Source organism: Passer montanus, unplaced genomic scaffold, assembly GCF_014805655.1.
Source record: "Passer montanus isolate IOZ18808 unplaced genomic scaffold, ASM1480565v1 scaffold55, whole genome shotgun sequence".
In the NCBI taxonomy this organism is placed as follows: domain Eukaryota; kingdom Metazoa; phylum Chordata; class Aves; order Passeriformes; family Passeridae; genus Passer; species Passer montanus.
The window spans coordinates 817,223-842,559 of NW_024370485.1; the positions used below are offsets into that span (position 1 = coordinate 817,223).

General features: G+C 39.4%; 1 protein-coding gene across 10 annotated transcripts in view; it reads right to left on the bottom strand.

Moving 5' to 3' along the window:
- Positions 1–25,337, bottom strand: part of EP300 (E1A binding protein p300) — a 62,352-nt gene that overhangs the window by 32,664 nt on the left and 4,351 nt on the right. For all 10 annotated transcript variants that reach the window (XM_039725593.1, XM_039725601.1, XM_039725599.1 and 7 more), the window contains 5 exons: positions 13,458–14,113; positions 4,656–4,832; positions 2,266–2,527; positions 1,397–1,510; positions 249–485 (listed from right to left, as the gene is read on the bottom strand). In XM_039725593.1, coding sequence (XP_039581527.1) covers positions 249–485; positions 1,397–1,510; positions 2,266–2,527; positions 4,656–4,832; positions 13,458–14,113 — 1,446 coding nt within the window. The remainder of the gene's footprint in view (positions 1–248; positions 486–1,396; positions 1,511–2,265; positions 2,528–4,655; positions 4,833–13,457; positions 14,114–25,337) is intronic.

Here is a 25,337-nt window from a genome sequence, read left to right on the forward strand (position 1 = left end):
GAAAAATTATCATTTTTACAAAGAAACTAGTTTTTCCAGAGAATTTGTTTTCCAGGAGAAGGGCACCTGGGCCCTCTAATGTTCCTGTTCCACTGAGTAAGTTGCTATTTCAAGTCTAAAATATCGCAAAGCCCTACCTTTTGCAAATTATCTAGCAGTATTAAGCTAGTAGGTTGAGAAAATTTGCATTAGATGTAGCATGGGGAAGTTGGGGTAGTTTGCATTTTAACACTAACAGATAAACTTACTCATAGGATTCATAGGGCGCAGGCTCTGGGGTGACTGTCCCTGTTGCTGATTCTTCACTTGAGCCTGGGGTTGTGTCTGCATCTGGTTGCCTTGATAGGTCAGTCCGAGGGCTGCGTAGGCTCTCTCGATGGAGCTGGGGTCTATCTGACTGGTAGTGTTAATGCTGGGCGTTGTCTGCTGCCCCACGCCCACTGAGCCGGTATTGGCAAGTCCCACCGCAGCTCCGCCCAGCAGCGCTGCGAGAGAGAGACACACGGAGTTAGAGAGAGCAGGAGGCAGCCAGAGGCCCACCAATACAGGGACAGACAGAGTGCACTGGCTGCTCAGAACTAAAACATCTCCTTCTGGAAGCATGCAGGGAACAGATCTGAAAAGCCCGTCACGAAACAGAGAGACAAATTTTGACCCAACCAGCCAATCAAACATGGTGTTTTCCCTTTGGGCTGCTCAGAGGAAATCCCACTCTCAAGTATTTAGGACACATCTGCTTGCTTCAAACTGAAAACAGAGGCACACCATGTCACAGAGGTGAAAGGCAGAACTGTACATACAGTTTTCCACCAGCCATTGCAACACCTTTTCTGCCCTTTTTGTTTTTTGGGTTTTTTTTAGTTTTCTTAAACCAAGAAATAACTCACTTTAGTCATAAGAGGCTACATAAGGGAGGAAATGAACCCCATACAGGTAACACAATGACAAAAATCTGGCCAAACATTTTGTCAGGGAGACCAAGGGGACACAAAGAGAAAGGGGAAGTGACATCTGATGCAAACAAAGAATGAAGAAAAGAACCAAGTATCGGGGCTGAAAAGACACAATGTGCGTGTGTGCGCACATCTGTCTCCAGAAACCGTCCAGCTGGAAGAAGCAGCAATGAAAAGACAACCATTTGGCTGAGAGAGCTGTGATTTGTTCACCCTTACCCTTACATTTCTTCTTGATAGAAAATACAATAAAGTTATAAAGCTTTCATAAACACTAGCAATCAGAGCCAGAAAAATACTCTGAGATTAAAACAAGAGAAAAATCACATTAACATGTTCCCAGGTTTGAAAGCATCACCACCACCATCTAGGTGCAAGAAAGTTTAACTCTCAACATGCATTTTATGGTTTATTCAACACACAGAATTCCCCAGTAGACTTACATTGCTGATTTCTTTTGTCCCCAGCATTTTTGAGGGGCAAACATACAGGACAATCATGTCTTGTACAATTCTTCCAGTGCGAGATGATTTGTCGGGAAGATGCGCAATGTGCCACTGACAAAGAGAAGAAATGAAAAGCATTTACAAACTGCTCCCAGTATCTCCACATGGTCATCATAAACTGGGTAGAGAGCAGCATTTTCTCTCAGTGCACACACCTATATCTACAGAAGTCAATAAAGTATTATTTGAAGTAATTCAGCACTCACTAGCCCTGAAAATGTAGCCCGATTTCTTCTAGCAGTATTGGCTCAACCAAAGCCTACTCAAAAACCCCATGTGATACACCCAAGCCTACGTCTCCACGGCTTGAAGGATAACTCCATCTAGCTCAGGTACCAGGCAGACTGTGCCAAGCAACTGAGATGTCAACAACTGGCACAATCCAGATGAGACAAGGCAGATTATATTTTAGTGGGACAGAGAGAGGTTGCAAGTGCCAGTAGCAGTCAAATTCATGTCTTGGAATTGCTCGAGATTCATCTCTTCAGTTTAAGAAAGACAGGTAGACTCCTATTTGCAGATTCCCGGCTTATGCCTACCTTTAAAAAAAGGCAGAATCTAAAAGGTTTCACCATGAGTTACAAAGTCAGGCAAAAGATTTTTACTCATCTCTTAGTTGTATCTTGTCCCCTCTAACTTGCCTAAACTTTAGAGGCTCAGAAGTTGCTTACAATTCCCTGTCTTAAGCAAATAAGACAGAATTTCTTTAACTTATTTCCCAAGTCACCCACTAGTCCATCTCTTTCTAGGAGCCCTCCTCCATCCTAAAACGTCGACCACATTTACATAACCACTCCCCCACTTACCTTGGCAAGATTTGCCAGCCTGACAGTGTGTCATGTGGTTCAAGACATTCTTCATGGTTCGGCAATGCGGGAGGTTGCACTGTCGCACCTCCCCGTTGGCCTGCTCTCGGCGCTGACACTTGTGAGCATGCAAGAGGAGAACGAGCTGCTGCTGAATGAGTTTGCGCTTTTCTGGATCTGCTGTCGGTGCTCCAGACCCCATTCCTTGAGAAGCTGCCGGCCCCATCCCAGCTTGCTGCACCTGGGGAGCCTGCTGCTGGCCCTGAAGGAGGTGAGAAACAAATTCCTGGAAATAAATCTATTTCTCAAAATAATTTATTTAGCAAGTCAACAGCAATATAAGAGAAAGTCCAATAAGATAACTACTACTACTACATTCTCTGATTAAGGAAACAGCCCACCTATGTGTAGTTCTGGAGGACTCATTTAAAATGCCCCTTAGCAACAGTGCTGGCAATTCTCTTGCCAGCCACAAATTTGTCCTCATATCACTCTATTAGTCCTAGCCCTTGCCTTATCAATAGCCAGCAGACCTTTGCACATGCTCACAGGTTAATTTGCAGTGCTAGACCAACCAGAAAATATTAATAGCGTTTAGATCTCAAATCTTATTTTGGATGCTAAAAGTTGCATCCACAATTCTTGCATTAATGGAAGAAAGCACATTTTAGAATGAAAAGGGCTTTCCCTCTCAGTAGAAGGTATCTCAAGTTGAGTGCTCCTAGAAAAGGAGAATGAAAGACAAGTTCTGGGAAGCTTTTAACCTTTTTCCATCAGCAAACTTGCACATAAGCATTCAAAATAAGCATCTCCTACTTTCTGCTAGAGATGAAGCACAGCTTCAGCATAATAAACACCACAGAACTAATGTCAGGTATGGCAACATCTAGTTTGTCTTCTCTGCTTCTGTTTATTTGTTCAGAACTCTGTATTCCTTTCAGGTGACATTTGAGGAATACTCAAATAAGAGAGGCTCAGGTACTCTATGTTGCTTGAATCACTACAGTTTAACAGACTTTAGATTCTAATTGACTCTTCAGGTTCTACAGGATGTTTCTGGAGATCTCCAGATCTTTAGACCAGAGCTACCTGATTTCTAAACCCCAGCTCCCATATAGCCCTTGATTACTAGTATTAACCTTTCATTTTACAAGGTGACTTCACCAATTAGTCAGGCTCTCAGGCTCTGTGGATGTTCCAATATCACCATAACTGTCTTGTTTGCAGCCTGGCATTCTAAACGGCAGCTGAGACAGCAACAACTTCAAGTTCCTATGTTCAGCTGGGTACTAGCTTAAAAAGTTACGTGCTCTGCACTGAACACAAACTGGACTGCTGGGGTTCTGAACAACTGTTGGCTGCTTTTTTATTGATTTGTACAACCAACCTGTTTGCTTGTCTTCCAATGTTTCACACTCAACTAAAAAAAATATTAAATAAAACTCACAGGATGGAGCTCCTCTTAATTTTAAGATACTAAAGTTAAGTGGAAATGGTTTTTCAGCAAGTTAGTAAGATCAATAGACAGACCCTCCCAGGGGGTATGTGGGAGTGAAATTTGAAGCAGGGAGAAACACAAGCTATATCCAGAAAAATGAATTTGTTTCCTAAATTTAAAACAAACAAACAAACAAATATATATATGAAAGAAAAGCCCACTAAGCCATGTTGCATGTCATACCCCTAACCAATTTAAACTTTGAAAATGAGGCATCAGCTTTAAGCTCAAGCCAGAGAATCTAACGTTAAGGCATGTGGTGAGGCACTGGCTTTACAAGCTTGGGTCATCCATTTTTCCCACCATTCTTACTTCCCCTTTCCTTAAGTCCTGCTGCAGTAAGAGTGGAGGCAAAAGGGAAAGGTACCAAGGCTACTCCAGTTGCCAGGGAAACACCTCCAGCATCAGGACTGTTGTGCATGTTCCTGTATTTCACAAGAATGAACATACAGCTGGGGTTTCTAAGCCCTAGCACAGGTAATACCTGTTTGAAAAGGGACACCTCTCTTAACCAAAAACATCAGCAAGTACAAGCAGGAAAACAACTTCCAGACAGAGATACTCTGAGGAGAAGGGGCCCAATACAGCAACAGCAAAAGAAAGGATGGGACAGGAGAGGTGTCCAAACAGGTTACAAAGCTCATTTCAATTAAGGAGCTCCATTACATTTTCCCTGTTAACAGGGTTTGAAGGCCAAAGAGTGGAGATGCACAACTCAGCCCTCTCCCTCATATCAGTGTTAGGGCTTGAATCAAGTGTGTTCTGTGTGGATTCCAAGCACATATTCACCCTGGGTAATACAGCAGCAAAAAACTTACAATGTGGCAAGACCAGAGCATATTGCTCCTCTTTACCACGACATTTTTATGAATACACCTTTCATTCTACTTACCATGTTAGGCATGCCTGCCCCAGGAACTGGCTTCTTGTCCATTGGAAACTGTGGTAAGCTATTCTGCAGTCCAGCTTTATTCTGCATCTGAGGGCCAAGTCCACTGGCTCCAATCTGCTGCCCAGTATTTTGAGTATAGGGCTGACCATAAGGGCTGGGATTGCTCATCATTCCCATCTAGGAATTAAAATGATAAGGTGTTCAAGTAAGATAGTTTAAGTTCACAATGTATAAGGCAGATTTATACTTCAGAGAAGAAGATGATCACAGCCACAAGCTGGCTGCAATGCAACACTGATCCACATGCTTCCCCTGCTCCTTCATGTTCACAGATTTACTCATCACACAACATTACCTTCTCAACTAGACAGTTCCTGTAAACACAACAAAGCCAAGATAGCAACCTTTGAGATCTGACAGGACAGAAGTGGCCTGATTATTTCTTTACAAAATGTTTTCAACAGATTTCTCATTTCACCTTTGTGAATTCTACAAATTTTGCAAATTTGTACCATGGACTACATAATTGTTCCAGACTTGAGTTCTCCTCTCTGCACTTGTGCAGACTCCAAATGGAGACAAATACCATCTTCATTCATATCAGCACAGTTTATCCCAAAAACATCCTATCCAGCTGCTAGCACTCCCACAGCTCATCTCCAGACAGGCATAAAAATGCATGTCTGTATTATCAGTACACAAATATTTTCAATTTAAGAATACACCACAGTAATAGGTAACACCTCACAGTCACACCAATTCATTTGCAGTGCTAGAGGTCAAAGGAGAGGACAGGTAGAAAGTCTGCACACAAAACAAATCTACTAAACCATTCACCCACAGGGGAAACAGATTCATGTTTCATACAAGCCATATGCATATTCAACAGTTCTAGCACACCAGAATATACTGTTTGTTGTCTTGGAACACCCAGAACCTAAAGAACAAGAAACAATCTTGCCAATAAAGTGTTTGTCTTCTCACATTTTTTTCTATTCCTTGCATTGCCATTTATTTGCCATGTGAAATTTGGCCTTCTAGGACCAAAAGAACTAGACACAGAGAACCAGAAAAATTGGAGATTTTTCTTGAGATTACCAAGTTCTCACCATTACTCAGGCAGGATCCTCAAGGAACCATAACTCAAAAACAATGGCACAAAAATACTTTAAAGAGCTGTGTTGTTTCAACTCACATTAGCATTTGACTAGACAATGTCCAGTCTCCTTGATGCTCTTTGGTTCAAAGCATTTTCCTGCATTCAAGGAAGAACATAACTCCATGGTAGGCCTGTTTCTAATCACTTCTACATTTATTCTCAAAGCATCCTCCCCTAGCAGAAACACCTTGTTTCTGCTCACCAAACTTCTTCAACCTGCACTAGAAGTAACCAACAAGCCCTGAGATTACATGCAATTAGTCACACTTCTCTTTTTCAGGCTGTAACAACCTTCAATACATTATAATAGCCTTCAGTTTGCATTTACAAAATAAGGCAAGATCAAACTCAAGCCACGGGAAAAGGAATACAAAATTCACTAAAGAAACTGCCACTTTAGACATCTGATATGCACAAGTGAATTCACTTGAGGACAGCCCCCCTCCTCCACACATAAGCAATAACCATAATCACACAGCAGTAATTCATTAGAGAGCAATGAAAAGAATCTCCACACATGGCAGAAAAACAAACTATGTAATGATCAAGCAGAACTAAAAGCCTTCCTTCCCACTGCCATGTCTCGACCACAATGAATCCACCTATGGTGACCAATGAAGTACTTGCTGCCAAAACCAGGACAGGCCAGACCCAAAGCCTTCCTCCTTCTCCCTCAGACTGGTAAAATCTTATGTGCAAGTTAAGCCAAAGGCAAAGGGAGAAGAGAAGCATAAGGAGTCAGCAAACACACTTGCAGAAATATTCCCCATCGTCATTGCCGCCTCAAATTGACAAGCGGGTTTTCAAGGCTCAGTGAGGGCCTGACAGTGAGAATTAGTCTCTTAAGAAAACAAGCCATGTTTTCCTGTAAGATAGCCTTATCCCTTCAAGGGAATCTCAAAACTCCAGAGAGAGTTTTGAAAGCAAGGACATCCCCAAAACCATAAATTTCTGAGCAAAGCTTCCAAGTTCATTAACAATCACAGCTCCCAAAGTCAGTTCACATGTGAGAGTACAGCAAAGCACAGACAAGCCGGCCATTACTACCACCAGCCCCCTTTGACTTCCGTAACTTAGGCTGCTATCAGCCTTAAAAAACAAACCAAACATTCAGAATTAAAGGCTGAAGGCACATTTTCACAACTTGGTGTCACAGGGAGAAATCAAGACATCCAACTCAGACAACTGTAGACTTCACACACTGATATCAAAGGGTTCAGAATAACTGTGGCCTTGTGAGCCAGCTCTGTCCTGACTACATGGCAAGAAACTCAAACCTAGACTTAAAAAGGACACTTTTGCTACGTCACCCAAAACAACTTTCTAATGAAACTCACAGATGAGATTTCACCAAGCCAATCAACATTTATATTTGCAACAAAGCTGAACACAAACTTTATGTGAAGCTTCTGACTTTTTCAAATTACTCATCAAGTTGGCTCACCACAAGGATCCCTGATGCTTTCTTGAGCATCAGCCACTGGCACTGCCTGGGGTGCAGGACCAGCCCCTTCCAACAAGGCTCTCTCCATGGCAGAAACAGAGGGCTCCCCAACCCCTCTACCCTGCTCTGCCTGGCAGCAGAAGACCACATGCCCAGCTCAGCCTAGCTGCTCCTTACAGGGGAAATACTTTCCCATTTCAGGTTACAGGAGAGGCAAAGACCTGAGAAGCTCAGGCCAGGCTTACAGGCAAGCACACCAAACTGACTCCAAGACAGACACTTAAGCGACACTTAACATGCTAAAAACCAAACTCTTCAAGGTGTCCCTGAACAAATCAGCAGCCATTACTTGATCCAGGTGAGACTGACACCTGCCAGATCCTCAGCTGAACCTCACAGCAAAGCCCCCAGTTCTGCCATCACAGACTAACCTGACACCAACCACCTGCATGCAACCCTAGACTGAGTCAAGGGAAATATGGGAGATTCTCCACCTGGCACAAGGTGGCCTTGTGATCCTGCACAAGAAGCAGAAGCATGCTCATGTTATGTGCTGTGACATGTTAGAAACATGAATAAAAGAAAACATGTAACAGGAAGAAATGTATGGCCTCATGACTACAGAATGAAGATCAAAATCCTGTATAATTATTTCAGTAGGCAACAACCAGAAAGACTGACACACAATTCATCAGCACAGTAATGTTCTGTGGAAGGGGATAGATAAACAAGTGCAGAAGAACCAGCCAAAGAATGGTGTTAGTACCACTGCATAAGAGAAGTACAAGGCTTCATCTGCAATAGAATGCAAAAACATACATGGCTTAATCATAGCTACAAGTCATCAAGTACAACCTCCATTTACTCTTCCTGGCCACCACTTTCTTTCACTGCCCTTCCTACTTCTCTTCATAGTCATCTAAAGGTTTTCTTCCTCCCCTCACCTCACAGCTTCCACTTAATTTCATCACATATGCAAGAACTTGCACACAAGGAAGAACAGACAGAAGTCCAATCCACAGCAAAGAAGAAGAAAACAAGGAAGATCATTAACCTATGATAATAGAAAGCAAAGGTAACCTCAAATGATTCTACCTTTTAAAAACACAATACAAAACGACTTTTCTGCATCCAGGGGAAGCAGGGGCTGTCAATACCAGAATGGTGAAAGGTGGGTATCTCTCACCATGGATGACATGAGTTCAGAAAACATTCTAGTTTACAAGCAGCATCAGACAGGGCTGTTCAGGTACTTCCCCCATCTAAGAGGAGTAACTACAAAAGCAGAGAAATTCCCCAAGGTTTTATTCTAATGCTATGAAGCTCATGCATCTTCAGTTCAGAAGAAGGTCAAGTGACTAACTCTGCTTCTAGTTTACTGTTAACACCATAGAATACCTGCTATATAAGTAGCTATATAAGTATGGACACAGATATTGCAAATATTCTACCATTTCTCTGTAAGAACAACTGCATCATTAACATTCTCATATTTGAAAGACAGCTAGATATCAGCATTAGTACTGAACTGTGACCAGCTTTTAGATTTGCTAAGATAACTATAAGCATGGAGAAGTAAACAAACAGAATTAAGTTTTCATAACATTCTTTCAAAGAATCCAGAATTCACAGTAGCAACTATGCATATTTTTATCAGGGAAACTGCAGTGCATGGACTAGTTTGAGGCTGTACTGATGATATCTAGTATCTTTCCATAGCCACAGGTTCACAAGTGAAAGTTAATTAACTTTCCCCAAACAGGAAATTTAGTTTAAGTAAATTCCAGATGGGTCTTTAAAACAAAGAATTTACTGTACAACACTTCCTAGTGCCATTCTACTGACTGGTAGAGCGTTACTGAACTCAACCATACCCAAACTACATTTTGCCAGTGGTGTCTGCTGCATTCTTTTCAACGACTGTTATTGATTTTTTTCTTTGCACTTAACTGCACAGTATTTTAAGATGCCTATTTCAAGACACCAGCATTATGTCGCTGTTATTTCTGCAAGAAACTCCCCATGCTACTCCAGAAACTTAGACTCACTGCTTCATTTTTCCCTCATAAACAAACATTCCTCTCTTACTCTGGTGCAAAGTGAGCAATTATTCTTTTTTTCCACCTCAGTTTACCAAAGAAGAGAAAGGCAAGGACTGGAACTCACACTGCCCTTCAAATGGATTAAAGGACTTGATCATATGGCATGCTCAGTCACAGACTGAACAGTATGGATACAATTACCTATTGAATCAAAGAGCTACAGAAAAACAGAAAGGCAACCCAGAACACTGACCACCTATCTAAAATGAGAGACTCAATGTGCTAACACTAAGAAATATATGATGCTTTTATTTTTTAAATTTAATTTCACAATTTGAGGCTGACATCTTCAATGTCTTCAACTTTGAAGAGAAATTTATTATTATGAAATTTCTTATTGTTCTACTTAGAGAATTTTAGGATATTCTGACAAATTATTTTGTCTTTGTAAAATATTGCCATTGAATCTTGTTCACAGAGGTTGAACTGATAAAGCCAATAACAGCAGAGAGCTTTGCACTTACTGAAAGAGTAAACCAGGTCACAAAGAATTACTACTGGAACTAAAGGTTACAAGTGAAATGCTCACATAGCAGAGGTAGTAGTAATGCCCTTACTAATCTGAACTGCCTACACATCTACTTCATTAGTGAAGGGAACATTTCTTGAATCAGACAGGAAATGTAAGTGACCTGAAGGTCAGGTCTATCACTCTGTGGTAGAGCACTGCTATGACAGAAATGCACAGAGTGACTCTTACACAAAATACCCTCTTCTTCCCCTCATACGGGTAAGACCCTAATGGGCACTCTCAACAGAAGCCAGTAGAAGAACAAAACAAAGGTTTTAACTAGGTAAAATCCCAAAGAATGGTTCAAAACTAGAAACATGAATCAGCTTCTAGCAACTCAAGCTTTGTAATAAATTACCTGTTCACATTTAAATCAAAGCTGTAAAACTATCTAGTGAAATAAAATGCCTGAAAAATACTTCAATGATGACCGAATCCAAGCTTTACAAACAATTTCCAAAACACTATTTCAAGAGTAAAAGGCATGTCTGTTATCCTCTCTTAACTTGCACAAAACCAAGCACATAGCAAACAAAAAACTATTCAAGAACACAAAAGTTCTTACAATTCCTCTCCCTCCAAACGTCTAACACTTCCTTTCAGGGCAGACTTTCATAGGTGTTTTTACGTCTGTACTGTCAACAAAGTAGGATTCACACCCTCCTTTGACAGGCAAGATCAACTCCTTTAAAAAAAAATCCCCTCCCTAATATAGGGATACTAGCTTTCCAAATGACAAGCATAAACTGGACCTGAAAAATTAAAAAAATTAATTATTTTTTTAATGACCACCTGAGTCTCAATTTCAGTCAGGTTCAGTTTCTCCACACAGCCTGTCATGCAACTGGCACGGAAACAGCATCCAGAGAGAACTGTTTCTTCCTAAGTGGGTGACTGTTATCATCAGGACAGAAAACTACAGGATGGAAGCATCAGATTGTGATAGAACAAGTTTATGAACAGAAATAATTTACAGAGATGTTACTTTTCAGACTTGAAATCCCAAACATGCACAACTAGAGAAGGTTGGAAGTACATAGATAACGAGCAAAGCAAGTGTTCCACTCTATTGCTAGTCAATGTTTTGGGAAGAGAGGAAGAAAACTTCAGTAACTGCACAGGGTAACAGAGCAGAAACATAACCAGTTTCACTTTCCAAATTGACTAGCCCCTTGGAGTTCATCTTTGCTGTTAGACGAGCATAACATCCCCCCCTCCCCTTTACTCAACATCACAGGAAACCTAAGCTATTCCATACAAACTATTGCACAAAACATGTCCATTTCACTGAGAGAGAACTCTGAAGCAACCCTCCCATCACCTAAAGGGGCTGCCTTTGGCAAGCTAACATGATGAAGTTGAACAATCATAACCAAAGCATCTCGTCTGATTTTTTTTTTCCTTCCTACTGAAGGAGAGCTTCTGGATAACATGCATTTTTTGTAGCAATGAAGAAAACCTACAGAAGTTACTACACCAACTCCCACTTTAACAGCAACACACTACTAAATTTACCAATTAGAAAAACCGGCTTTTAAAAACAACTGCTTAAGGTCCTCTGTTTTCATCTACTTTTTGAAGATTTGTAGGTGGGAAAAGCCAGAAGCAGATGGGTGGAGAGATAAAACGGTCAGACATTACTGTTGTCAGCCTTAGCTAACTCTACTCTATGAAGTGAAACACAGGCTCCCTGCCAACAACCAAACCAATTGAAGACATTCCGGAATTTCAGCCTCCATTTCAGACTGTTCTCTTTCATCCGACAGTTTCAACTCCTTCATGAGGAATATACCCACTACACTTAACACAAAAAGTCTCAGGACTGTTTTGTCAGCAATGAAAGAACCCTAAGTATTTTTAACCAGTCTGGGACTGTGAACTAAAAACCAGAAGTTATTGTGTATTTGGCCTGAATATTCTCAAAAGCATAAAGCGTTCTTAATTTACACACACAGAATTTTTAGAATTTAGGTAAGGAAAGGAAACAATTTAATTTTAGACTAAATTTGTCAAAAGCTTCATTTATGTCTTTTCTTTACTTTTAGATAAATAAGTTTATTATAGTGCATAACTCACCTTTAGCTCTGATAAGCAGGATGAAGTTGCACTTCATCCAAACACACAATACATCAATTTTTGACCTTTGAAGACAGCTTTCTGAAGATCAATTTTTTTTTTTTTTTAACAGCCAAGGAATAATGAATGAGGTATTATATAATTCCAATGCAAGAAAGAATACTTCTAACAGTTACATATTTCTTACCACTGTAAGCTGCATTTAAGTTTTATACTGTAGTAATCAAACTTTGCATCAATTTTCCTATCAGGCAAAAATATCTGAAATGACCAGACCACAGAATCAACTCATTGCTTAACAAATACATATACACACACACATACCCCCTCGAAAGTTAGCCCACTGAGCTTAAGCAAACAGCTAAGACCAAAGAATTTCATAAATTAAGTTCACAAAACACAAAAGTAATTTCATTTAATATATTAAAGCATGACAAAACCATTAATACACAGCATAATTTTAATGTATGTTTCAAACACATTTATAGACTGTTATTTATCATTCCAAGTCTTCCAAGCGGACTGACTTCAGGCATTCAGAGAGAGATTTAGGTATTGCAAAGCACTTTAAAAAAAAAACTCTCCCCTCAGTAGCCAAGAAACACAAAATACCCACTTAAAGTGAACTAAAACACTGAAGTATTTTCTAGGCTTTTGATCAAAACATTAAAAAATGGAGAATACTCAAGTGGCTCCTACTCTACTGGCTAATTGTGCAAGACAAAAATTAAATTAAAGACATCCGTTTATCCTCAGTTAAACCAGTAGGTCTTCTCTCATCTTTTCAGTGACTTATGACAACAACTTTCTTCCAACCTCCTGGATTACAAAAGCACATTTATTTCCTTCTCAGTCTTGAAAATATTTTTTTTTTAGCTTTCTGGCTTTCTGGCTTACTCTCCAATAGACAAAGCCACTGCAAATTTTAAAACTAGAACTGAGTCACATTAACAGTCTTAAGAGCCCAACATTGTCTTCAGACATCTACACAAGTGTCCATTCTCCACCATTAACTCGAATACCCAGCACACACAGTGAGTAGAGCAGTCAACTCAAACCTGTGTGCAGCTCCCAGCATCTGCTACAGCACAAACACCCAGCTGATCTCAGACAACAAATACTTGCACTAACTGTCACACAGAAAAAAGCACCACAGCACCTAAAAGGTCCTGATGGACTCCCATCACACTTACAACACCAGCATCATATTAGATGGATTAATACAGTTGCAGAGAAAGCATAAAACAATAAAATACAATCAAGTTACTTTTCAATGTAAAGGATAATCTGCACTGTCACAAGATTTCTAAAATAGGCTTTTTAATCTAGTCATAGTCTTGCTTGTTGTGCAAGACTCAATTTTTGCTTCCTGTGACCATCACAAATTCCACTTTAATCCATCATACAGGATTCTTAAAGAAAAAATCCCATAGAATCCACAGTGCAGAGGATGAATTGTACAAAACAAAGTCAACAATGAGGAAAAGTAACGAAGTTGAGCTTGTCTTACCTTGTTCATGGCTCCAGGCTGTGGCCCTCTCAGTCCAGCCTGCCCTCCCATCTGTGGAGTGCCTTGCTGCAGTGTCTCAGCCAACAAGTTCCCAGTGCCCATTCCTGGGTTTGGGTATGGCATGTTGGGTCGCCCTCTGCCTGCTCCAATTGAACCGTTCATGACTTGCCCCTGCATCATCCCCTGTCCGTTGCCTGCTGCCAACATCCCAGGATTCATGCCAGCATTCATCCCTGTGTTCATTCCCATGCCAGGCTGGTTAACTGGGCTGTTCACTGTGGGCATCATTGCTGCTGTGGATTGAGCAGAAGGACCCTGGTTTGGTCCACTTGCACCCATCGCCATATTGGGAGAAGTCAACCCAGCCTGTGCCATGGGGCTTTTCACCATGCTATTTAACATTCCCATTCCAGGACTGTTTTGTTGGGTTTGACTGGCCATGCCTTGGCCAGGGCCACCAACCCCCATATTGAGATTGGGGGAGCTCCCAGCACGTAGAAGTTCAGACAGCTGCTTGTGTTTAGAGGCAGCATCTTGTGCCAGGCCAAGGCTGGTCTGCAGCTGATTAATGTCACCACCATTGGTGAGTCCAAGTTCTGTGGAGCTGATCAGTTCATCTGGCAAGTCATGTTCCAGATCAAAGAGTGATCCAAAATCTGAAAAACAAAACAGATTGCATATGAGGTCAGAGCAATTAATAGCATCTTGAAGTTTCTACATTTTTATTTCCAGCAAAACTTGACTTTTTGTATTTGAGCAAAATTCCCTCATCACTTGTTATTGAAAGCTATCTAATTCATCAGGATAAAAGTGATTCTAAACTTTATGGGGTCTAAGCTACAGAAAATCATTCTACTTCAGCTTTCTACAATTTGTGTTGAAAGACCACTGGATATCTCACCCTATGATGTCTCACCTTGGAAATTTTGACAAGGGAGGAATGATAAATACATACTGAAATCTCTCAGAGTTGGCCAACTAAAGAGCAATTACAAAAAAGAGTTAGCAGGTTGATGGGAAAAGACTGTCTTTAAAACCTTTGCTAAACTGTTGCTTTTGGAACAGCAATAATTGATACAGAAATATAACTTTTAAAAATGTTTATTACTTATTAAATAATAGAGATTTGGTTATAGGGTTTTATGTTGAATTGGGTTTTCTGGCATTTGGTTTCGTTGGTTGTTTTGGTTTCTTTTTTGGGTAGCTGTTTGGTTTTTTTTATTCTTCCACATGCATTCATTCCCAGCACTGAATTGCCAGATTTCACTTAACTTGACTGGACAGCCAGTATCTTCCAACAACAAATACTGTCAGAAAACAAAGTAACCGGAGGGTCCCTGCCACAAAGTTATGAAAAACACTAGGATGAAAAAACAAATTCCCATCTCAAGAGCCCATGCAAAGCAACCCCCAAGGTAACTAAGTGGTGTATGATTGCTACTTAGAATATATAGATACAAGAATATTACATAGTACCCAACACCGATTTGCTCCAGAGAACAAGTTCTTGTGTCTGCACTAATATACCAACCTTGGTTATTTAATCTATGGTAGTTAAACAAAAAAAAACTTGGAAAGCTTATGGTTTCTGACATGCATTAATGAGAACTTCCCTCTCCAAGTGAGAGAGGAGCTGGTGTGTTGTTCTCACCAACAATGAGTGTTTGGTGAGGAATGCAAAGCTCAAATACAGCCCTGGCTGCAGTGACCAAAAAAGGTGGAGCTCAAGATGCAAATGGTCCAAATATTAGTGGGAAAAGACTACAGTTGAACGGTAAGTCAGAAAAGTTCATCAGCATTATGGATCTGTTTAAAATGTTTCACATGATGCTAAACCCACACTGCCAAACACCTGGACTAACACAGTTTCTACAACTTCACAAGTGTTATCACAGATAAGATTATTACTTTAGAATTCTGAAAATATGGTATGAGATTGGCAAGAATGCAGGTACAGCACAACAGGGATTTTAACACTCCTTTTACACACTCTACATTACTACAAACCACCAGAGATAGAAAATTTTCATTAAAGAACTTTTAAACTATTACAATGAAGTAGCCCATTCTTCATTATCATGTATCTCATTCTAGAAGTTTCTTTGAAGACACACTAAGGACTGATCATTCATTTGCATGACTACTATCTTTGAAAATTCAGAAGTGAAGAAACAATCAGAAGAATAAATCTTTGTCCAAGTTCTTTCATCTAAAATTATGAACTTAATGTTGTGTGTCAGTAGATTAATCTAAAAACACACCAAACACCCCCATCCCCACAAAAAACCTAAAACAAAAAACTGAAACCAAAACCAACTTACAATGCTCAGTGTTTAACTTAAGAATTACGTTTCAATGAACATGGGAAGAGTTAGTGGAAGAGACCTTAAAGGTAGAGATCAAGGAAATGGAAAAGGCAATAAAAAAATTGATGACAGCTTAAATCAGCTTCCATTGGCACCTTAAGAAGCCTGTTAGGACAACAGACAACTGTTGAAACATTACATCCTGAATGCTAACAACCTGACAAAGAGCCCATGAGTGAGGAAGGAGTAAAAGATACAATCAGGAACTCACAAGTTAGTCTGCTGTCCTCAATGGTGAACAAACAAAACTGAAAACAAAATCAAGTGATTGGAAAAAACGTGACCCAGCACAAAGGCTGTACCTACAACATAACCATCATGGCAGCCAAGACATCTCCTATCATCACCCACACAGTGTAAAGGCCGTGGTTTTGACTGTTTCTAGCTGGGCAAAGAATTTCTGCTCTTGAACAAACACAACTCCCAGTACAGGGCAAGTCCCATAACAAAAATCCTCGCTTCACCTTTCTTGTGTTCAGACCATTGCATATAAAGCCCTTCACAAAACCAACTGGAAGGTGACTGGTAAATGTTTGAATATGAAAAACTAATTTGTTTTTCAAACTGCCACATAGTATTTTCTCAAGAAGCCCCATATGATGATTTCAGATGTAACACCACAAAGGGGCAGTGCGATTCTTGTTTTGAGAGACAAATATTTGGTCATCTTGACTCACAAGAAAATATTAATCTGCTTCTCTGAAGACTTCACTTCCTTAAATTCTCCTTCCTCATAAATGAGGAGATAATTCCAGCTTTAAGGTTTACTACCCATTGCTAACTGGAGCATCCAGGTACAAGCCAAATGAGCTCCTTGGCCTGGTCATTCTGTGACATCAGTGAACAGAAAGAAAAATAAAAACTGTAAGTGGCATTAATTCTTTTTATTAATACCTTAAAACACAACACAGCACCAGCTACAATTAACAAAACCCACCCCCAACCCGAATGGTTGTGAAATAATCCTAACTGGATTTGTTCTTTACATCAAAACATCTAAGACATTCAATATGAAACTCTCACATAAAACTAACTTGCTAGGATTTTTAATCCTAGAGTATATACTAGAGACAATAAATTGTAAAAGAATCCTGTCAACTATTAGCCAGAATTGTAAATAGTAACTACCAAGAATGCAATATTCTGGTATGAGTTTGCTCCTTTTTAGAAGTCTTTTCTAAAAACAAACCTTCAAAGTCTTTCTTAGCCAGTAGATATAGAAAAAACTTTCAATTGTCTGGTCAGCTATGAAAACTATGTTTTTAGCCAACTGCTGGGAGGCAGAAATTTTCTGATACAGGACTGAAACAAAACTTCAAATGACCATAAAGATGAATAGGACCCTGTGTATGTAAAACAGCTGAAATCCATTTTAGTCTTCTACATAGAACTGGTGCCCTAAAGGCCACTGCAGAGAGTTCTACCTATGACCAAGCCAAAAGCTGTCAAGGCTGGGCAAGGCAGCTCAACCACCATGTGAAAACAAGATCATATACACTCACACAAGAGACAAAGGCACAGCTTAAGACAATGGTGAGAAGTATCCAGAGAGCTGATTGACTTTCCAGTACACTGAGCTCACTGCTGCTCTTGCAATCTATTTCATAAGGATATGCACAAAGATTTCTCACTAAGAAAATCAAGCTTGTGGGAAGGCAGAGGAGGAAGATTAGTCCTGCAAAGATCTGTCCACCTGATTCATCATCTCTAGAGATCCTAACACAAAAACTGGGATGTAACAGAACTGACAGTATCTGGCCTAAAGCCCAAAACCATCCAGCAATACTCTGGTAGGAAGTGGCAGTGGTGGACTGAATCCTGATCTCAATCCTGATCTCAGCAGAGCAGCACAGTGATTCCCCATGATGCTGTTTATGGTATTATTAGTGTATTTCTTTCTACAGGTATCAAGAACACATAGAACAGATTTCTGCTGCCACCCAAGAGGCAAAGAAATTAAAACCTCCTCAAAACAACATCTAAGTAGTAGATCTGAAAGTCTTAATCTGTGATCATCTCAACATGCAAAAGCATATCATAATTTCCTTTTAGGAACTGTACCACTACTGAACACTTAGCAAGCCTTTAGAAAAACAAAAAATCCCAACAACTTACCCTGGCTACATTAGATCTGTAGTGAGAAAAATCAGAAAAGACAGTAGGAGCAGGTCCATCTCTATCAGTGGCAGTTCAGTTAGATTCGATTAAGTAGTATGAACTGTGCCCTAAACTGTGAGAAGGCAACTTCAAAAATCAGTGTACTAACCTGCATTGCATACTAGGGACTGAATTCTTGATTTTGGATTCTACTTCTAAAAGTCTGCCTTTGTCTAATCTGCAAGATGCAAGGAAACTGCCAGCCTGGGTTGAAAAGCCACCTGGCACCAAAATGGACTTTAAACTAATACATATGCAGAGTGTGCAATCAAAATCCTTAAGTCAATAAGACTTCAATGTCTTATCAAGTGATCAATTTTCAAATTAGCTACAAAGTATTTATTTCAAGTTAGTTTTACTGCAAGAGCACCTGGTAGCACCAGTGACGCAACAGCTCTCGAAGCAGGCAAAGCAGCAATTTATACATCAATACTAACTACTTAGCAAGGAAATCAGCACGTGTTCAGGTGGGACATACAAGTTTCTTTTACATGCTTTCTAGCCTCATTTCTGGATTCAGACAACAGTCCTTTACTCACCTTTCAGAATAAAACAGGAATTTCTGTCGATATGGAAAGTATCTGGTCCCAACAAACAGGCTGCAGTGAACAATACTGGTTTTCTAGGAACACCCCATGTGCTACAAAATTGCAACACTTTATTCTCACAGCAATGAACCCTCAGACTCAAGACATCTGAGCATTCAGTCTTGAGAAGAATTGGTACAAGCTGAAGAAAAAGTATCATGTGTGATCAGCAATGCCTCAAGAACCCTGCATGGCAGACAAGTCAGACAGCTGCTGATTCCTGAGCCTGCCTCTGTCAGACCAGCAAAGAAACTCAACAGTTCCTGTCCCTGTTTCCCCTTCATCACACTGGGAACAGACACACCAACTCCGAAAGCTGCTGCACAGTCACCTTTTTACACAAATGCTTCTGAAGCCCAGCAACCTCTTAGTGGATCAACTTATATCACAGCCATTGGGTTCACAACAAAACAAGGAGACAAGGCTTAATACAGGACACTGAATACAAAGCATGTATGTGACAGGGTTGACAGGAACCACAGATGATGTTGGACCACATGGAAAACACAACACCTTTGCTGTGCTTTCAGACAAACAACAACAATAAGGTGCTGAGGTCAGTGTCTTCCCTGCATGGAGATACAAAAGCTACCCATAACTGAACAGGGCCTACATGTAACAGAGAAAGTGCCCAGAAGATCCCACCGGTATTCCAGAGAAATCAGCCATTCAGGCTTGCAGTTAAGTGCCGGCATTACAGGCCCTAAAACACATGAAATGCCCTCAAAAGAAAAAAGAAAAAAAAAAGCCAGAACTCAAAACATAAAACAAAAAAAGGCAAGACAAGAAAAGGAGGCACAATCTCATAGGATAATCCTCAAGTATCCATGAAAATGCAGAAGCAAAGGTGAAGCACAGACTTGAAACAAAGTGCTAATAAAGTCAATTCCCAATACCTCTACAATGACAGAAAATTAAGCTAGATGAGTCCAGGCAATTTTATCAGGGAAGAAATAAAATACCCAAACAAAAACTCACATGCCTAAGGACAAAGGCAGACACCAATCTGGTAGGAACTTTGCTATATCACACTTTGGAGACCAGACCATCAAATCCATTAAAAGAGGAGGCTTTTCATGTAGATACTCTACAAAGTCACAACTGCCCAATGGTAACGCAAGTTTTGCCAAAATGTTCTAACTTAAAACGTAGAATTAATTTAAATTCATCTACTAAATTGATTTAAAATGAAGGGGCAAAACATTCACATCAGCCTAAGGTACTAAGGTCTAGAGTCATCATTGCAGCTACTGCTTCCAAAATCCTCAGACAGCACTCCCTGTGTAACCCTAATGGAGGCTGATCATTTGCTCAGCAGCAACTGAGAATTCGTGTTCTGCATTACACTATTTGAGTCTTCAGCGGCAGACTTCAACATTAATTCTGCTCCCTGTAACAAACTGGGAAAGCACTGACACCTTCCTTCCCTGCCAATCCAGAAAAGACCTGAATTTCTTCACTACATCAAGAAACATTGTAATTTGAAGTAAGACTAAACAATGCAAACAGAAAACATATTAAAAAATCTTATTCAAAACAACCAGAAGACAACAAACACGAAGGTTCAAAACATGTTAGCATACTATGGTAGCACACAATTTCTGGCACAAATGTTTTTTAAAACAATCAAACATTTATTGATCAAAGTCCAATTCACCATGTAGAATGCACATGGTTCCAATATTAGCTGTAATAACCAAGCATAAATGTAAGTATTTTACAAGTGTGAACACCAACAACCACAAAAAATCGTTCAAAAGCAGCAACAGCATATCATTCAACATCTAATGAAGTCTAGAAAATTAAGACCTCACTCTCTCAATTTTTAAAGCTATCCTAATCCCTGTTCAAACACTGGTGTCAAACACATCAACTTTTGCTTAAGGAAAATAGTCTCAGTTTTGTGAAGCCTGCAAGTTTAAGTCATACACTTCTCAAACTAATATCAACTGAAATGCCCATTTTAGTAGACTCTGATTGATGCAAGGTTTTTGCAGCTTCAGGAGAAAATTGTATTAAAAACAAACTTTTCAGCTTGATATTCAAAGTTCTTTAAAAAAACAGTATTTAGTACAGATGATAGTAGGAGTTAACCAGAGAAAACTGTAGTGAAAATACAATGGTTACAAGTCTGGAATATAGAATTGTAACTGTTCTAGGGAAACAGAAGTGGTGTAATCATATGGAAAAGACTGGGGTCAAAATTCAGGAATGGGGTATGTTTAAAGATCTAATATTACTTTAGGAGGAATTTCAGATACATTTTTATTTATGTACCTGTTTATTCATGCTGTTATACAAAGGCACTAGTCTTGCCATCACTGATAACCCACGCAAGATGAAGTTTTGGCATTTTAATTCCAAAATGCTGAAGTCACACCATTAATAATTTCCTTGAGAACATATTGATATTTGCATAAATTTCATTGGGCTACCTTTAACTTGAGTCAAAAGTCTCTAAATTAGTATTACTATTCCCAGTGGCATCTGTGTATGCACACAGGTCTAGAAAGTTAGAGAAGCTGGTGGACAAAAACTGGGTACATGCAGATAGGATGGGAACACCCTTCTACACACAGAGCACACTGATTCATTTCAGAAGCAATTACAAATCAGTTTCAAGAGAAAAGTTCATTTCATTGTCAAGTTAACAACGACTTTGAAATGATGCAATCTGCATATACAATTACCAAAAAGCCAAGTCACTTTTCTGAGTTCATTCAACATTACTCCAGAGTAAAGCAAAAAACAATGCTGAATTTATGTACAAAAAAATGACAAGCAAACGAAATAACATAAGTCAGCAGATCAGACTTCAGTATCTTAAACCAGTAATAACCAGATTTCCTGGAATTACACTCAGTAACATGTAGTAAAAGGCAGTTTAGTTTCAGCAAAATTTGTACTAAGCAAGTCATATATCAGCATTTTGCAGACTTTTACTTTTTATTAGGATTCCAAAAAGGAAAAGAACCACTGAAAATTCGCATCTTTTCATCCATTAAAACAGTAGGAGTATGTTACAATCTCTCTTAAAACGAGAGAAATTGTCTATTCAGTGGTATTTGGACATCCCACAAAAAAGGAAACAGCAAATCCTGATTCTTCAAGCAGAGACCATCCAAAACCCCTATCCTTAGATCTCTCACACGAATACAACAAAAGATGCAGTACAGAGTGTTTCACACCATCAGATGGGAAAGAGCTAAATTTTTATCTCCCCTATCTCAAAATGACCACTGATAGAAAATAACCTATTTTACAAAGGTTATGTACCTAACTTGCACTTTTTAATAAAAACCTTAGACTGGTCTCTAATTTGACATGCTTGATGTCAGGCCTGTTTACAGGAACAGCAACAAGTGAGCAACAAGTTACTGTGGTTTGAGTGCATCAGAATCCAACACCCCTTCTGCTAATTTTCTTCAAAAAGATTTGGAAGAAATAGGTGTTTGAAGGATAATATTGCACTTCGAGTTTTTAAGAGAACTTTAAATACACTCATATGCCAGTCCATTTAAAGAAAACTTGTTGCTATTTAGGAAGAGAATGATAGGGTGTCAGATACTGTTCAGGGGGAGGATCTCTGCCCTAGTTGAAGTTCTGCTTAAAGTTCTACAAATTCAAGGCAGCCATGGAAGTTTTTTTATCAGGCACACCACCATATGCAGAGACAGATGTATTTTACTTCAGCCTGCTGCTACAGTTTAAGTAAAGACAGAAAAACAAAATCCTTGGAGACAGGTGTGCATTGTTTAGTTGTCAGTGAAATCTACACAGCAAAATGACTCCATTTGTCAAATAATAAATCTAAGTGATTTTTGGGCAAAGCCTCCCAGAAGGAGCACAAAATCAAGTGATGAGAAAGGCTGAAGTAGTACTGTTACACAGTTGGAACAAGCACTGAAAGGCTGCTCCTGCTAAGCAAGACACTGAGGTGACACACTGGAGATGATCAGACAGCCCACAGAGAAGATGCAGGAAATATACAATAAATCACACAAAATTGAAATTTAATAATGAAGTGGTTTGCTCCAAGTTATAAAGATACAAAAAACTAGAACTCCTACAGAGGTTCAGCATTTAGCCCCAGTATTTTATTAGACCCACACCCCCCAAAACCATATACTAAAACCTAGAGTCTGAAAGACCCTTCCCAGATAAAATCTGTTTTTCTACAAATGCACAAATGACCAATAATCTGAACTCAAGGCAAGCCCTGCTCTAGGACTGTAAGGAACAAGATGGAAAAATCAGTTGGGTTTTTTTTAATCTAGTATTTAAATTCCCAAGTCTTTTTCCAAACAAAGGTTTTTCCCTGCAATATTAAACTTGTGAATCTAGTTTTAAATTGCAATTGTAAACTGGTTTTCCAGTCTCAAAGGCTTTTTATCTGTAAGTGCTCGACACTCAGTTTTACACTGTGGTATGCATGGTCCTCCCTGTGCTGGAGTATTTTTTTTTGAATATGTACTTTTTCTGAGCAGTGTTAGAAAGCTACCTAATGTCAGAGACATGGTGAAAGACACAAAGAATAGATACAGCAGTTTGGAAACCTACAAGGATCAAAAGTCCACATGATTTTCTTGGGAAAAAAGCCTCAAACCACTAAGCACTATATTAATGATTGGTTCACTTTTTAAAGAAGTCTCACAAACTTAAATTTTCTTAATTTATATTTATTCCCAATACAGTTACTTTGAGAGCCTCTTCAGCTACACAGCAAAGACACTCATTTTTGCCACACAAGCATCAACCACTGCAATACTTGACTTACAGTATATTCCATCCCTCAAATGACATTTTAAGGCAAAACCAGCAAGAAATGTGGCTTTAACAAGAAGGGATGAAAACATTTAACTGATGGCTGCAAGTTAGAATGTAGCTAATCATTTGGTCTTTAATGTTAGCTAGAAAACAGACTGATGAGAAGTTGTTAATTTTAAATATGCCACTAGCAAAAACCACACAGCTCCTGGAAAATAGAATTGAAAAGAGCAGTGGGCTAAGATTAATACAACTCATTTTGAGAAAAGAAACATCCTGATCCATTCGGAACAAATGAAAGACAAGCATCAGTCAGAACTGCAGCAGTCCAGAAGAGAAGTTTCGTTACAGGTCTTAGACCTTTGATGTGAGGGAGAGTAAAATTTAAAAGGTCAGAAACAGTTCCTGACAAAAAGGAACATCCAGACTTTACAAAAATGGATACTTCAAGGGAGATTGAAGAAGTTCTATTGTGACTTTTGGATATTGGAAACTGAAGGATGTTAAGGCACATACAACAAAATACATTCTCTGTTCTTTGATATAACACACATGCCAACTAATTGTAGAAAACTGACTTCCAGTGTCCCAGCAAGCCTGAAACACTAAGCACTCAAAATCTTATTTTCAGATCTAGCAGCCTAAAGACATACTATACAAACACACTGCAGCAGAGGGTGTACTCCATTTTTATTCTGTGAAGAAACACAGAGGTTCTGAACCCAGAGCCCAGAACGCTTTCCCAGTTCACAGAAAACAGCTTATTTCTAAGCAGGAAAAGGAGTGCATATGGAGGATGTAAAATAAGATAAAACTCTCCTGCCCTGCATATACCACGTAGAAATGTGTACATAGCAATTTCAGCACACCTGCATTGCTTCAGGAAAAGTTGAGGGATCTACAAATAAAAAGACACCTCTTGACACCCCACCAAAAACCCAAAACAAGTGGTTTAAAGCATCCAATTAAAAATCTATCTTTATTAACAACTTCCACTCATTTTATTCCAAGAGGGAATTCCTCAGGATGCACTCCAGTTATTCTGTTATAGTGGGGGGACTAACACGCACCAGTGTGCTAACACAATGTTGAAGAAAGCCTTGCTAGAGTCGGTGCAACATATCAAAAATGTTGCTACCAGTTAGGAAAGGTGAGCAAAGGTGATACAATGGCAATGTAGTCAGTGTCATCTTCTGTCAATGTAACCGTGCTGGTACTGAAGTGTAACAAAGTCACTGTTGCCACCACAGATGATCCCACTGTGGAGTTGTAATGGCCCTTGGGAAAACTTAAGGCCTGGACAAGATACATAGATCATTACCATTCTTCTTTGCAACAAATTTAACACTTAAATAGAGAAAGGGGAAAAAACGTTTGGAAAAACCTGTGTAGTTCAAGGGAATCCCACACAGTCTTGTCTCTGAAATTATTCTAGAGCTACAAAACATTAAAGAAAAAGTGACACCATTCAAAAATTCTAATTTATTAGAGGATGATGAAAGTACCAAGACTTTCTAAACTACTTCAGAATGTTTATTACAAGATGTGCTACAAACATTTCAGTCTGTCTCCTGAAGGTTGAACTGGCATTAATAAAGCAACTTAAAAGCACACTAACACAGTATGTTGCATGGTAAAGCAAATTCCTGAGCAGGGAACACGTGAAACATCTATAACTTTTAAGACAGAAGAAGATGCAGCACTGCAGCCAAAGTGGGAAATGCAGCTATATTTGGCTGTTTCCAATAAATCAAGCATATTAGGACAATCTCTGCTTACTTCTTTTTAGAAGAAAGCCACCAACATTAGAGTTTAGTACATTCCAGGCCCAGAATATGAGTATCATCCAGGTCTACAGTGAAAACATGAGTTAAAGACTCCTCTTGGTCTTCAATATAAATATACTTAACATCTGCAAGTTTGGGAATAATGTGACATGAGTCAGCCATCACTTTTACATATCTAACACAATAAAATGTTTCAGATTAAGAAATTAATCAAAA